This window comes from Colobus angolensis, unplaced genomic scaffold (genome assembly GCF_000951035.1).
Source record: "Colobus angolensis palliatus isolate OR3802 unplaced genomic scaffold, Cang.pa_1.0 Scaffold341, whole genome shotgun sequence".
NCBI classification, from domain to species: Eukaryota; Metazoa; Chordata; class Mammalia; order Primates; family Cercopithecidae; genus Colobus; species Colobus angolensis.
This window is the reverse complement of record NW_012116722.1, coordinates 2,566,209-2,580,308: the sequence shown is the minus strand read 5'-3', so window position 1 is coordinate 2,580,308 and position 14,100 is coordinate 2,566,209. Positions and strand designations below refer to the sequence as shown.

The following is a 14,100-nucleotide window of genomic DNA, read 5'->3' as shown; positions in this document are numbered from 1 at the left end:
TCAAAACAATTAGCCAGGCATGGTGGTATATACCTGTAGTCCCAGCTACTTGGGAGGCTGAGGCAGGAGGGCTGCTTGAGCTAGGAGTTCGAGGTTGCAGTGAGCTATGAGCCACCACATTGTGGCCTGGGCATCTCTATTAAAAATCATGAGATTGCAATAGTATTTAGAGATAGGAAGAGAGATATACACCAGCGTGTCTGAAAGTGGTTGCCTCAGTAAGAGGAAGAGAGATGGAGGTCAAAAGGACAAAAAGTTGGTTTCCTTATAAGCCTTTTTCCCCATTTGATCTTCTTTTTTTTTTTTTTTTGAGATGGAGTCTGGCTCTGCCGCCCAGGCTGGAGTGCTGTGGCTGGATCTCAGCTCACTGCAAGCTCCGCCTCCCGGGTTCACGCCATTCTCCTGCCCCAGCCTCCCGAGTAGCTGGGACTACAGGCGCCCGCCACCTCGCCCGGCTAATTTTTTGTATTTTTAGTAGAGACGGGGGTTTCACCGTGTTAGCCAGGATGGTCTCGATCTCCTGACCTCGTGATCCGCCCGTCTCGGCCTCCCAAAGTGTTGGGATTACAGGCTTGAGCCACCGCGCCCGGCCCTTGACCTTTTTTTTTTTTAAGGCAGAACAGAATAAGGACAGAGTGGGGATGAGAGCCTTCTATTCAAAGTATGTTTCTGAACATCAGCTGGGAGCTTGTTAATGCAGTGTCTCCAATCCAGCCCAGACCTACAGAATCAGCCTGCATTTTAACGCCATCTCCTGGTGCTTCATATGGCCGTTGTCATTTAAGAAGCATTTGTCTACTAGTCACAGAGCAGGGGGCCTGAGACGAGGTGCAGGTGTCCATCGCTGTAGTAAAGGTGAGGAACTGAAACAAGATTCATAAGTACACAAGATTCTGAACTCAGCCCATCATTCGAGGTAACTTCACCCTTTTCCCTTATACCTTCTTAACATCACTGCTCTGTATTTCTGGAAAGCCTTAATCTTCTTGTTTCCCAAATTTCCTGCCCTGATCATCACTTTTTTCACAATCTGGTTTGAGTTTTACCTCTTTACTTCACAAAATCTATCTTTACAGATTTTGTCACATGGCAGTTGCACGTATTATTTTTCTCAAATTGTACATTTATTTAATTACCAAGACCATATAACTCACAATAGATTAGATGCTCAAGAAGGCTTAACAATTGAGTTCTTTCAAATCTTCAAGTTATATGCCAGAACAGATGAATGAAGAACTGTAAGTAGACCAGTCTCTGCTCTCCAGGAAAGAATATAAAATTACAGATAAGAGCTTTGATGGGGTAAACCCACAATTATAATCGCTTTTAGAGAGTGGTCCCTGGGTGTCGTGGCTCACACCTGTAATCACAGCACTTTGGGGGGCTGAGGCAGGAAGACTGCTTGAGCCAATGAGTTTGAGAACAGCCTGGGCAACATAGTAAGAACCTCATCTCTACAAGAAATAAAAAAATTAGAAGTTAGCCAAGTGTGGTGGCATGTACCTGCAGTCTCAGGTACATGGGAGGCTGCTGTGTGGGAGACCACTTGAACCCGGGAGTTCAAAGCAGCAGTGAGCCCTGATTGTGCCACTGCTCTTCAGCTTTGGTGACAGAGCAAGACCCTGTCTCAAAACAAAAACAAAAACAAAAAAAACACAAGAACCCTCCCATCAAGACAGTGGCCCTCTAGTGATTCTACTAGAAGTGAGGACTAAGCTAAGTAGGTGTTAGTTAGATCAAAAGAAACCTTTGATTTCCAGTCCCACTAAACTATGCCTTTATTATATTTTTTTATCCCAAGTTTTGAAAGATTTGTAAAGCTTCTCTAAATGTTGAGTCTGGTTTAAGTATAAAATTAAGTTTCCTTCAGACACATAAAAATTACAACTCTATCAAAAGTTAATTTTGAAGCTATTCAGAAGCAAGGCTTAATTACAAAGTTTCAAAAGAAAACCTCTCTATGATTAAAGATCTTAGCTCCTTTATTAAAGTGAAAATTAATCTATGCAAATTAGCTTCTCTTTGAGGTGACCCTTGTGTGTTAGTCAGGGTTCTCCAGAGGCACAGAACTAACAGGATATATGTACATATGAAAGGAAATTTATTAAGAATTGGCTCACACAAGCACATGGTGCAGTCCCATGATAGGCCGTCTGCAAGTTGAGGAGCAAGGAAGCCAGTAGTGGTTCAGTCCAAGTCCAAAGTCTCAAAAGCAGGGAAGCCGACAGTGCAACCTCCGGTCAATGGCCAAAGGCCAGTGGGCCCCTGGCAAACCATGGGTATAAGTCCAAGAGTCCAAAAGCTTAAGAACCTGGAGTCTGATGTCCAAGGGCAGAATCATCCAGGACAGGAGAAAGATGAAAGCCAGAAGACAGCAAGCCAATTCCACCTTCTTCCACCTGCTTTGTTCTAGCTGCACTGGCACCTGACTGGATGGTGCCCACCCACATGGAGGGTGTGTCTGCCTCTCCCAGGCCATTGACTCAAATGTCAGTCTCTCTGGCAACACCCTCACAAACACACCCAGAAACAATAAAGGCATCCTTCAATCCAATCAAGTTGACACCTAGTATTAACCATCACACCTTGCAAACAAGCTCTTTGAGATTATAGCACTGACAAGATGTTGCTTTTTAGGCTGGGCGTGGTGGCTCATGCCTGTAATCCCAGCACTTTGGGAGGCGGAGGCAGATGGTATCTAGGAGTTTGAAACCAGCCTGGGCAACAAGATGAAACCATCTCTATAGAAAATACAAACATTAGCCAGGCAAGGTGGCACATGTCTGTAGTCCCAGCTACTTGGGAGGCTGAGGTTGCAGTGAGCCGAGATCGTGGCACTGCACTCCAGCCTGGGCGACAAAGGATCTTGTCTCAAAAAAAAATAATAAAAGATGTTGCTTTTAAAACATCATTATATCAAGGAGGAATGAATATTTATCCACATAAGAAATTATTTACTTTGTGCTGTCCTCTCAATCACCATTTATTGGTAGAAGATTTTGAAAATGATCCCTTATGAGAAAATAGGGAATCTGTAAAACAAGTGATTCTATGGTCCAGAACAGTCTGCCATAAACGGATATTTCTCTGAAGACTCATGTTTTATTTTAAACATTTGTCAAATCTACTTTATAATAAATCCATGGTAGTTTTTGTTTGAAAAGATGTCCAACATTAAGTAAAAATGACACTCCCAAAGGTGTTTATCCTCTGAGAAGCCAGCACCCAGCTCACATCCAGTTTATGAACAGCATTATGATGCTGCAGACCTACCCTGTCTCTACCCACCCTGCATCATATTTGCTGTAAAACTGTGAAGATAAATACTGAACCACATGATTTGTCTCAGGCATGTATGTGTATATGAGAGGGACAGAGCAGTCTTGAAACTTACGTGAATAAATTTTTTTTTTATTTTTACACCATAATCCAATTCTAGTCATCTTAATTGAATTTAAAACTTTTTCAATTGCATTAAATTTACAAAAAAGTTCTCCCTCATTATACTAAAGCATTTCCAGTCCTCAGATACTGAATGAGTAAAAATCATTTTATTGGCTCTCTTTTAATTAACTCCTTCAAATGCACATTGTTTAAAAACTGACTAGGTCAAAAATAGTTACGCCTGCAGGTTGACCTACTCGGACTCTGCCAAACTCCTCCAAGTTCAACATAAATTGACGTTTTCAGAGTACAAAGTCAATGTTATGGAAACACTGCTCCTCCTTTTCCATGGGGCCAATCTGGGCAATTTTTTCATTAAAATTCTTCTTCTGCCTGTTTGCTGCGGGACTCCTTGAGCTGCTGTAGCCGCTCCATAGTTTCAGAAATGGTGCGTTCCCCGTGGACCTTATTGTCTCTTGTGCGGATATTAACAGTGCCACTGATTTTCTCTTTTTCACCAACAACTGAAACAAACACACAAAGCTTTGTCAGACTGAATCTAAGATATGGAAGGATTCACACTGAACATCTGAAAAGAAATGATCCTAGGACCCAAAAGCTACCCCATAGCTTCTGATACATTAAAAAGTGCAAGTGACCATGTATTAATATTTAAAAGAAACTCTTCGCAATATCTAAAACTACTATGCTTATTGAGTCAATCTAGACAACTTAAAAAAATAATAAAACCCTAAACATCATGAATACCTTTTTTAAGTAATTCCACGTATTTAAAACAATGTGTCTTCATCCTTGATATAATAGCAAAATATTTTTTCACAAACATCCATGATTATTTAAGTGAAAAAAAAAAAACCAGTATGTATGCATGAGCCTATTTTTATAGTTATTATGTATTAAAATATATAATAGAAAAAAATCAGGACTGGAAGAAACTAAATAAATTCTTGATTACAATTCACTTAAGTCTGTCTCAAGGTTTCAGTAGATTTTCCTGATGTCTGGCAAATTTTCTTTGGTAAGTTTCCATTCTTACCTAAAATGAAGTTATACTGTGCTAACTGTGCATTTCGGATCTTCTTATTCAATGTACAACCTGGATCCAGATCAATGTCTGCCATGAATTTGGCATCATGGAATTGTTGCCGTACCTATTGTAACAGAGATACAGAATTTGTCAGATCTAAAATTAGAATTATATTTTGATGTTACATGATTTTACTGAACACAGGGATCAAGACTTCCTGGGTGAACCTCCAGGAATTTAAAGCTGGCAAAACTGTCTTAGATAATATTATTCACTGCCATTTTTCCCCTGCTTTTGAGAAAAAGGCCAGCTCCTCTTTATTACCTCAGGTCATGTGTATTAAGTAAACAATGTCTTCAGTATTCTTCTTTTCCAAAAAAGCAATACACTAGATTACATTTTATTAATTTTACATTAACTAGATTAAACTTCCCATTAACCTGATAACCTACTAACATGACAAAAAGACCTAAATGAATAATTTTATTTCACTATCATTTCATATGAACCTCAGATTACAGATATGAAAAATATCACATGATAAACACCTGAAAGAAATGATCTTCAACTGAATTTAACTTCTGAGTATCAGAAAGTTTATCAGGTTATCATAGGCATTAGTCCCTTAACTTCAAAATAGAATAATATTTAATAGTCTAAAAGTAATTTAGATTAGAACAAAGTAACAATGAGTCTAAAAAAATGTTTCTGTTCAATCTGCTATGAGAGTTGGGCATTTTACATTCAAATCACCCCACACCTGGCAGAAAACTGTTTCCTTACAGTGGCCATTAACCCAAAGGAAGAACAGGAGAGTTGGAGGAAGCTGGTGTTCCTTCCTCATCTCTGCCATAGGGGCAGTATCCTCCGGCTTTCACAAAAAGTTTCTGGAAATCCTGGTCAGAAAGCAGAAGGAATTTTTCCAGGAAAACATCTTAAGTACAGCTGAAGGTGAAACAGTAACTATCATACTCTACTTAAGAATCACCCGTAAAACTAGCATTCTCTGGTTGACCTAGGTGACAAAATATTTCTTTCAATTTTTGATTGAAAAGGATTCTAAATGATCTACAACACATTCATTTCTCAAATGCGAGTTATGTGTAAACCAAGAGTTATTTATGTATGTCAAATGTTTATTTCTATAAGGTATACTTTTTGAAACAATCTAAGTGACTTTGCCTATACTGTGCACAAGCTTTAGCATATTAACTAGTAGATTTTTAAGCCATAGTGATCACAAACCAATTAACCTGTTGAAATTTTGTAACACCCATTTCAGAAGGGTCGTTACAGAATTTTAGAATGCCAAGACAGGTCTACATCTTCAACTTATAACTACTTTAAAGCATAAAGCATCAGTTTTTTTCATTTTTCTCAACACGGGTCCTGTGTGTGCGCATGTGAGATGGGCAATTCTGCAGTTGGGGAAGTGGCCTGATAATTACAGGGCGTTTAACATGTCTGCTCTACAGTTATTAGGTATCAGGAGTACTGCCCTGTCTTCTCTCCCCACAAACGAAAAACTTACCACATAATCTGGAATGTCACCCTACCCCCAAAGGGAAGTGGGGAAGTCAGTGATGTCTCCAGCTGAGAACTCAGTTAACCAATACAGAACTTTTTCCTACTGTGTGAGCTTTCACATACAAATAAGACAAAGTGCACTCAACCATGGAACATAACTTTGATTCTCATCATTTGTAACTAAAACTACTGTGTACAGTAACAGTCATAGGAATAGTCTGAATGGTTTATCTACTAGACGGTTTAGTGTTCACTTCATTGTTTTTTTTTAAGAGATGAGGTCTCACTATGTTGCTCAGGCTGGAATGCAGTGGCTACTCACAAGCACAATCAACACACCCTGAACCCTCAAAGATCCTCCTGCCTCAAGCCCCCAAGTAGCTGGGACTACAGGTATGCATCTCCATGCTCAAGTTCATTTATTTCTTAAGGGTAATTAAGACCTGAGTGTGGTTTATTCTGATGGTATGGAGACAGGATGGTTTTGATGTTATAGTATTGTTCACTGATCAACTTTTAATAATTTGAAATTCCTTACTATGGAATTTTCACTACAGCAGAACAGATTGTTATATGCTTTAAAGTGAAGTTATGAATGGTTATACATTTGTTGGTTAAGTTTTTTGGGGGTAGGGACAAGACATTGGTCTGCTATGCTACTAACCTGGAAAAAAGTTTCAAACAGCTAAAGAAATTTACATTACAATGAAGCAAAATTACTCTTTGAGTCAAAGAGCAGCTTCAACTGTATTTTGAACTGGAATTTACCTATCATACTGAAGTACCTGATATTTGCTAATTTGGTTTTTTAAAATACTAAATACTAAAATATACAAGCGTAACTGGGTATGGCGGCTCCTGCCTGTAGTCACTGCTACTTGGGAGGCCGAGGTGCGAGGACTGCGTGAGCCCAGGAGTTTGAGGTTACAGTGAGCCAGGCATTGTACCACTGCACTCCAGCTGGGGCAAGAGAGAGATCCCATCTCTTAAAACGAATACAGTAAAATATACAAGTGTACCTAAAACACTATCCAAATATGTCTTCTGATTATGGAATCATGTAGAAAAGCACTACAGAAGAAACATAATCTACTCAGGCTTAACAAAGATTAAAAATAGTAACATTTCTCTACATCACAACAGCTCGATTCACCAAGAATATAGGGCTTATGTGATCTGAAAAGCTTAACGGATATTAAGTTGAAAGAAAATTCACATCTAAGGCTTACCTTTTGGGCATATTCATCACAGGTTGGTCCCACTGGAACTACCATTACCTGGCGAGGGGACAGCCAAAAGGGCCTTTGAAAGAGAATAAAAATACTCAGTGTAGATGTGGGCACATTCACTAAACAGGGACAGCATATTTCTTAGTCTACTCTTCAGTATCTTTTCCTGGAATATGTAAGGACTACTTTTAAAACTTGGCTTAAAAAACCCCAAAATGAAAAAACCTATCTAATAAAGATTAAGGCGAGGAGATGCAGGAGAAGAAAACTAACCCTACATAAGGAAAGTCTGTAACTACGATTTGTCTTGCTAAGCAGACAGCAAAACCAGTTGAGGATAGGACTATGCCTCACACTTTAATACATCACAAAACACTGTGTATTGGCTGTGAGAGGGGGTACCAAATTATTTAATAACTGCATGTAGTGATTAATTGTTCGAGTATTTTATTACTTATTCTTCATGGGGACACAGTGTCCTCAGTTTATTCAAAATCCATTTTGCACCACTCAGCAAATTGTAACTGATAATAACTGGTTGTGGCATTTGGTAAAAATGAGAGTTTTCACTACTTATTAAAAAATAAGCCCATCCAATTCTCCCTTTGAAGCAATTCAAGTGTCAAATGCTTCTGATGCTGCAAACATCAGGCTAATGTTTCTCTCCATCATTCCTCTGTTTTCAGTTGTTCTGTTATATCAGGCAAAAGGCTAAAGTAGGCACTAAATTCTACCCTAATCATGGACTTTTCCCCACCTACAACAAGTTTAGCAGAGCAATTAGTTGAGGACTCCCTTAATTCTTGAAGTACCTTATAGAGCATGTGTCTCACATTTTATCTGACTTTGAGAAATCTAAAGAGATTATCTTATATCATTGACCAGTATGAAAAACTGTTCTAATTTCTGAAGTAACCAAGTTCAAATAAAACTGAAATGACAGTAATGTAAGATTAAACCAATGTACATCATTCTACAAAAGTTTTAAATCAATATGATTAATAAGGAAGGCTCTACACATGGGTGCTTTTATAACCCTGTGCTGCTTTCAAATGCATTGCGGGTCCAGAAAAAAACTGCTTAAGAAGTAAGATGAAAGTTATGTGGCCATGTATCTTGCCAACAAAAACGTAACCTCATAGAAACAAATCACAAAATGTTGATCAGTTGGGCATCTGTTTTAAAAAACGCTTGGCTATTAAAAGATGTCAAAATACTTGCTTGTTATGATTAGCACGGCTGAACGAAAAAAGCCATAAGCCTCCTCATTTATCTATGTAAAACCAACAAAGCCATCTAAATCCCAAAACAAAGTCACCAGAAAAGCATCCAAAACAATAAGTATACTTCTTAACAGAATACTAATTCCTAATTAGAAAGTATTACACAACATTCAAACAAACCAAGTTCTGGACTTAAAGTAATTACTACTAGCATAAAAAGTTTGTGTTTAGATTATGATTCCTTACTTTTTAGTGAACACTTGTCATTAGTTAGAAGCAACTGACTGCAATCATTCTCCCTTTCCATCTGATAATTAAATCAAAAAGTAGACATTTCTTGTAGCCAATTTATACTAATCAGAAAAAAGAAAAAAAAAAAAAAAGACAAAAATTACCATTTGCCCCCGTAGTTTTCCGTGAGGATAGCAATCATTCTTTCCACTGACCCCAAGATGGCTCGATGAACAATCACTGGCCTTTTCTTATCATCACCATCATGGCTACAAAGAAAAATAATTTGTTTTGCCTTATCATATATATATATTTTCCCCTATATATTCCTGGAGAACATTCAGAGCAGACACCAGAAACTCACCTTACATAAGTAAGATTAAACCTGATGGGCAACTGAAAATCCAGCTGGATGGTGGCACACTGGTGGTACCGCCCAATCGCATCTTTAATCTGTATGTCAATCTAAGAAGCAAAGACTGGGTTATTATAAAATGCCAGTGATACTAACGTGGAGTTCAATAGTTAGATTAGGGCTGATTTTTCTTTATTCCAACTTCTTTCGAAGCCATATCTTCTTCATCCACAAGTGAAAATCATATTATCCAAATATACTTTAGTGCTCACCTTTGGACCATAGAAAGCTCCGTCTCCAGAGTTTAACTCCCACTTTTCACCAAATTCATTCAGACTATTTTCAAGTTGCTGAGGATAAAGCAAAATGATTTTTTTTTAATCGCAATTTCCCTTCTTCCAGCCTAATTTGAGACTAAAAATACAGTAATTACTTTCATAGATCAGTATTCTCCGCTTTAGAATTTTGTCCACCTGAACATACGCTCACACCAACCCCTTTTTAAAGCTTATAGCTTGATAACTGAAAAAAGCCATTAAAACATTCAACCATTTCTAAAATACACAAAGAAAAAAACTAGCTTACTCAAACCTAGGAACCATTTCCGATTTCCTTTTATCCATTTAAAGAGGCTTGGCTTTCTTACATCTCGGAACAAGCCAATTTCAAACAGTATTCAAAAGCATGCTGAAAAATACCACTTACTTTCTCAGCTTGATCCCATACTTCAATATCTCCAAGGAATTTTTCCGGGCGAGTAGAAAGGTTCAGTTTAAAAGAAAATCCAAATACGCTATATACCGTACGTAGAAAATCCAAACAACCTTTTATTTCATCTTCAATCTTTAAATTAAAAAAAAAAAAAGAAAAGAAAAAAGAAACTAGTTATTTTCCTTGACTTTCTTGACACTTCTTTCAAAGTATCTTATTCCCCCAGGGTCTCATACCTGCTCCATGGCACAGAATATGTGAGCATCGTCCTGCTGGAATCTTCGTACCCGGGTGAGTCCTGTGAGTGCTCCAGACAGCTCATTCCTATGAAGTACCCCAAAATCAGCTAGCCGCAGAGGCAGTTCTCGCCAGGACCTTGGCCGATGATCAAACATAAGGCTGAAGAGAAAAAGAAAAGTCCATGGACACTTAAGAATAAAACTACTTGTGTAATGTTATATTTAATTACATGAAATGTTGTCAAAAAGCCACTGATTCTAGCTGTCCATCCAAGCAACATTTCTCAAATTCTGGGCTTCACACAGCAGTAAAAGCATTTGCATGAATAAAATAGCAAATAAGTTATAATTCAATGAACCACAGTGAAGAATAAAAAATGTATTCCAACAACTGAAGAATCTGGGAAAATGAAGAAGGAACTTGGTTGATTTCCTGGCCTATAATACAGCTTCTTCACAAAGATTCTTCTTTCACCTCCTCTGCCCTCCATGCCTGGCTAGTAGTTGCTGCGGACACTGAGTTACCTGTATCCACAGCTCTCCTGTGTCTTCCCTTAAGCTGTTCTTCACCCAACTTTCAAAGACAGAAAGCAGAGCGGCCTCATGACGAGGAACATTTTCCAAGAATGCTGAGTCATTAGCAGGTGTTGACAGAACAAGTTTCTTTAAAAACAACAACACACTAGATAATTTGTTACACCCCCATATTCCATCTTCCTCTTTTATATTCTGCCTTGGTCATTGCTATGATCCCAGTACCATTACTGAATGCCCATAGATCTGGAGATCTGGCGGGACACAGTGGCTCATGCCTGTAATCCCAGAGCTTTGGGAGGCCAAAGTGGAAGGATAGCTTGAGGCCAGGAGTTTGACACCAGGCTGAGCAACATAGCAAGACCTCATCTCTACAGAAAAAAATTTTTAAAAATTAGTTGGGCATGGTGGCATATGTCTGCAGTCCCAGCACTCCAGTTGGAAGACCTCTTAAAAAAAAAAAAAAAATAGATCTGGGGATCTAATGAGGCACAGAAGATGTAATACAACAATGATGTTGCTTTTAAATGCTCTTCTGATCACATAATTTGTTTTTAATGAAAATGTTGTTAAAGGAGAGAAGAACCCAGGATGAATTGTAGCATGTGAAAATCTTCAGTAGAAAAATTCAAAGCTGCCGAATACCAGTGTCCTGGGCAGTTCATGGGTTTCAAAGCAAACAGCTCCTTCTCCACCTCAAAGGAGAACATGTTCTCGCTGTAGTGCTGCCAGTGACCCGAGGTCATCCAGAGTCGGCTGTTGAAAATGTTTGGGGTGACTACCTCCTGGAATCCTCTTTTCCTATATTCACTCTGATAGAAAATAAACAGAAACACGTGTAGGCAAATAAATGCTCATACTTCAAGTGGGAGTAAAAACTTAAAAGAGAGATTTTATACTCTCTCATGAGAAAGATGCACACATGCCATGATTGAGAAATCCCACTTCTAAGTATATACCGAAGAGAAAACTCTTGGCACATGTACATAAGGAGGCTTATAAAAGCAATGCTACTGCACATGGCTGATAATAAGGGACAATTATACATCAGCATCCATCAGAAAAGGGTTGAGCACATTGTGGTAGTTACATAACAAAATAATATGTAGCACATGAAAATAAACTGGATTTGTATGTCTCTAAAAATAAATCACAAGACAGTCTGATACACAATAAGGCTTCCTATATGTAACACATAAATATATAAATAATTTAAGGGTACACATACACGGGCTAGATGTAAATAACATGGACAAAAAGAATCCATGCCAACTTCAAAACAGTAGTTTCTTCTAGAAAGCTGGTATATGGTATACCAGTATATGGGTATATATAGCAGTATATGGAGGTATATGGATCAAAACTGGGTCCTAAAGAGAGGCTTTTTAAACAATTATTATTTTTGTTAATATTGTGAACAAAAAAATCTCAAGCAAATATAGCTCAAAATGAATCTTTGTTAAATTTGGGTACTAAGTACACAAGATATTGGATATACTATTCTCTATAAAGTTATACTTGAAACATTTCATAATTTACAAAGAAAAAAAGCAATGTAAAAACCGTTTTTTCAAAGAAAATAGAAATCAATGATCAAAGTCAAAGAGGGCACAGAGCTCCTGTGTCAAGGACCACAGGTGCCCCTTCAAGCTCACCAGCTTCCATATGTATATGGGCAAAATCAACTACTAGGGATGATTTATGAGGCCACAGACTTCTACTGTTACTTATTGTTTTATATATTTCTTCTCAAATAGAGATCTTTCTTTTTAGCAGACCTTATTTAATAAAAATGATCATATACCCTAAATCTAAAGAAGAAAGCAATAAATATGACTTACCCTAATGAATTCAATAAGTGCATTATAAATGTAGGCTCCCTTTGGCAGAAAAAAGCAACTTCCAGGGCTGAGTTCATGAAAGAAATATAGTTCTTGGTCCTGGGTAAAACAAAAGAATGTTTATGTACATCATGTATGTGTGTGTGTATATATACATGAATTTCAGTGTTCTTGAGCTCAGAATATGGTCATGATGTCCCATATTTCAATCAGTGCCAACCCTGAATCAAAGAAACCATGTCAGTGTTTCTGGTGGTACAGAATTGCAGCTGATCTACAATTTGGCAGACGTGTAACACGTGCCCTGCTTGTTATATTCCTCAATCCAGTCAAGTTTCCCCAACAGTGGCCGTGAGGAAGAGTCCCTCAGTTCTCTATCCACTGCAGTATCTCTTATGGTTCTTAATTCCTTAAAGCTCCAAGATCTGGAATTTTTTTTCATTTTATTTATTTATTTATTTTCTTAATAGGAGTGTCAGGAAGGAGACTGGGAAAAAGACACTGATAATGAAATAGATGATGGTAAAGTTGGCTGACTTTGGGTCACGGTGAAAGAAACACACCCTCCTACCTCCTTGCCCAACATCCCCCTCACCAAGTGCCCAAAAGCCCTCAGGGAAGGGCCCACCAATCGTTGCTGGCTGCCTCATGGCTGGAATGTCAGATACTCAGGGGTGCAAGGCACTGGCTGCTAGCTTCAGCTCAAGTTTCATAACCTAACAGTCAAGGACCCCTGGCACAGAGAGCCTATTTTAGGGAGGAATGTTTTATCTAGCCTAACTTCCAGTTTAGAGGACATTCAGCAGTAACAGAGATAATGGGTAGAGGAAATGACAGCACAGGATCTGTGTGTGACACGCTGTGTTACCTTGGGCAAGAAGTAGGTTAATCTTCGTGGGACTCTGTTTCCACATTTTAAATGAGTCAGTGAGACTAGATGGTTTCCAAAATCTAGTTCTCCCAGCTCTACGAGAAGCTGTTATACTTCTTTTACAGAAAACTGTAGATCATCAGCGTTTGTTCTGAATAAAAGTAGTTCAAATGCATTTTTGTGTGGTACTGAGACCACTCCAGGCAGATAATGTGGACAATCAGTAAGTATTTATAGTTCGTACAGGACATAGCACCAGTTACTAAAAAGCTACAGCATCTCTTCAAAACAAGATTCCTAGTACTTCATACAGGTAAATTTCAAACTTCAAATGAAGTTGAAAAAAACTCAGTCTAGACACATCGTTGTTCTTGAACATACCCTGCCAATTTTCCTATGATCTCGGTTTTTCGCTTCCTCTTGGAACTTCTCCCACTCTTTCAACATTTTAGGATCTGGGAATGAAATGCCATAAATTCTCTGCAGAGTCTCCATATCTGCTTTGCCTTCCCAGTATGTGGAAGAATTCTGAAAACAAGGATTAACCATGAAACAACATTCAAATTTGTAAACATCTCACTTATTTTAACTCCCAATTGCTTTGAGGCCTTGTTAGAGTAGTTACTCATTCTGCAGCACAAAGTTGGCTGTTTACTTCCCTCGAAAATGCCCGTCCCTCAATCTGCAGGTGGGTGCAGTGGCTCACGCCTATAATCCCAGCACTCTGTGAAGCAGAGGCAGGAGGATTGCTTGAGCCCAGGTGTTCGAGACCAGCCTCGGCAACACAGGGAGACCCTGTTCTTTACAAAAAAAAAAAAAAAAAAAAAATTAGCCGGACATGTTGACGGCATGGTGGTGGGCGCCTGTAGTCGGAGGCTAAAGCAAGAGAATCACGTGAACCCGGGAG

At 38.6% G+C, this 14,100-nt stretch overlaps 1 protein-coding gene across 6 annotated transcripts in view; it reads right to left on the bottom strand.

Moving 5' to 3' along the window:
• Positions 1-3,394: 3,394 nt before the first annotated feature.
• TARS (threonyl-tRNA synthetase) overlaps positions 3,395-14,100 on the bottom strand; it is a 26,655-nt gene continuing 15,949 nt past the window's right edge. For all 6 annotated transcript variants that reach the window (XM_011952566.1, XM_011952568.1, XM_011952563.1 and 3 more), the window contains 11 exons: positions 13,575-13,721; positions 12,323-12,421; positions 11,127-11,293; positions 9,945-10,107; positions 9,703-9,840; positions 9,270-9,347; positions 9,007-9,107; positions 8,807-8,911; positions 7,189-7,261; positions 4,442-4,556; positions 3,395-3,908 (listed from right to left, as the gene is read on the bottom strand). In XM_011952566.1, coding sequence (XP_011807956.1) covers positions 3,760-3,908; positions 4,442-4,556; positions 7,189-7,261; positions 8,807-8,911; positions 9,007-9,107; positions 9,270-9,347; positions 9,703-9,840; positions 9,945-10,107; positions 11,127-11,293; positions 12,323-12,421; positions 13,575-13,721 — 1,335 coding nt within the window. In that variant the 3' untranslated portion in view covers positions 3,395-3,759. The remainder of the gene's footprint in view (positions 3,909-4,441; positions 4,557-7,188; positions 7,262-8,806; positions 8,912-9,006; positions 9,108-9,269; positions 9,348-9,702; positions 9,841-9,944; positions 10,108-11,126; positions 11,294-12,322; positions 12,422-13,574; positions 13,722-14,100) is intronic.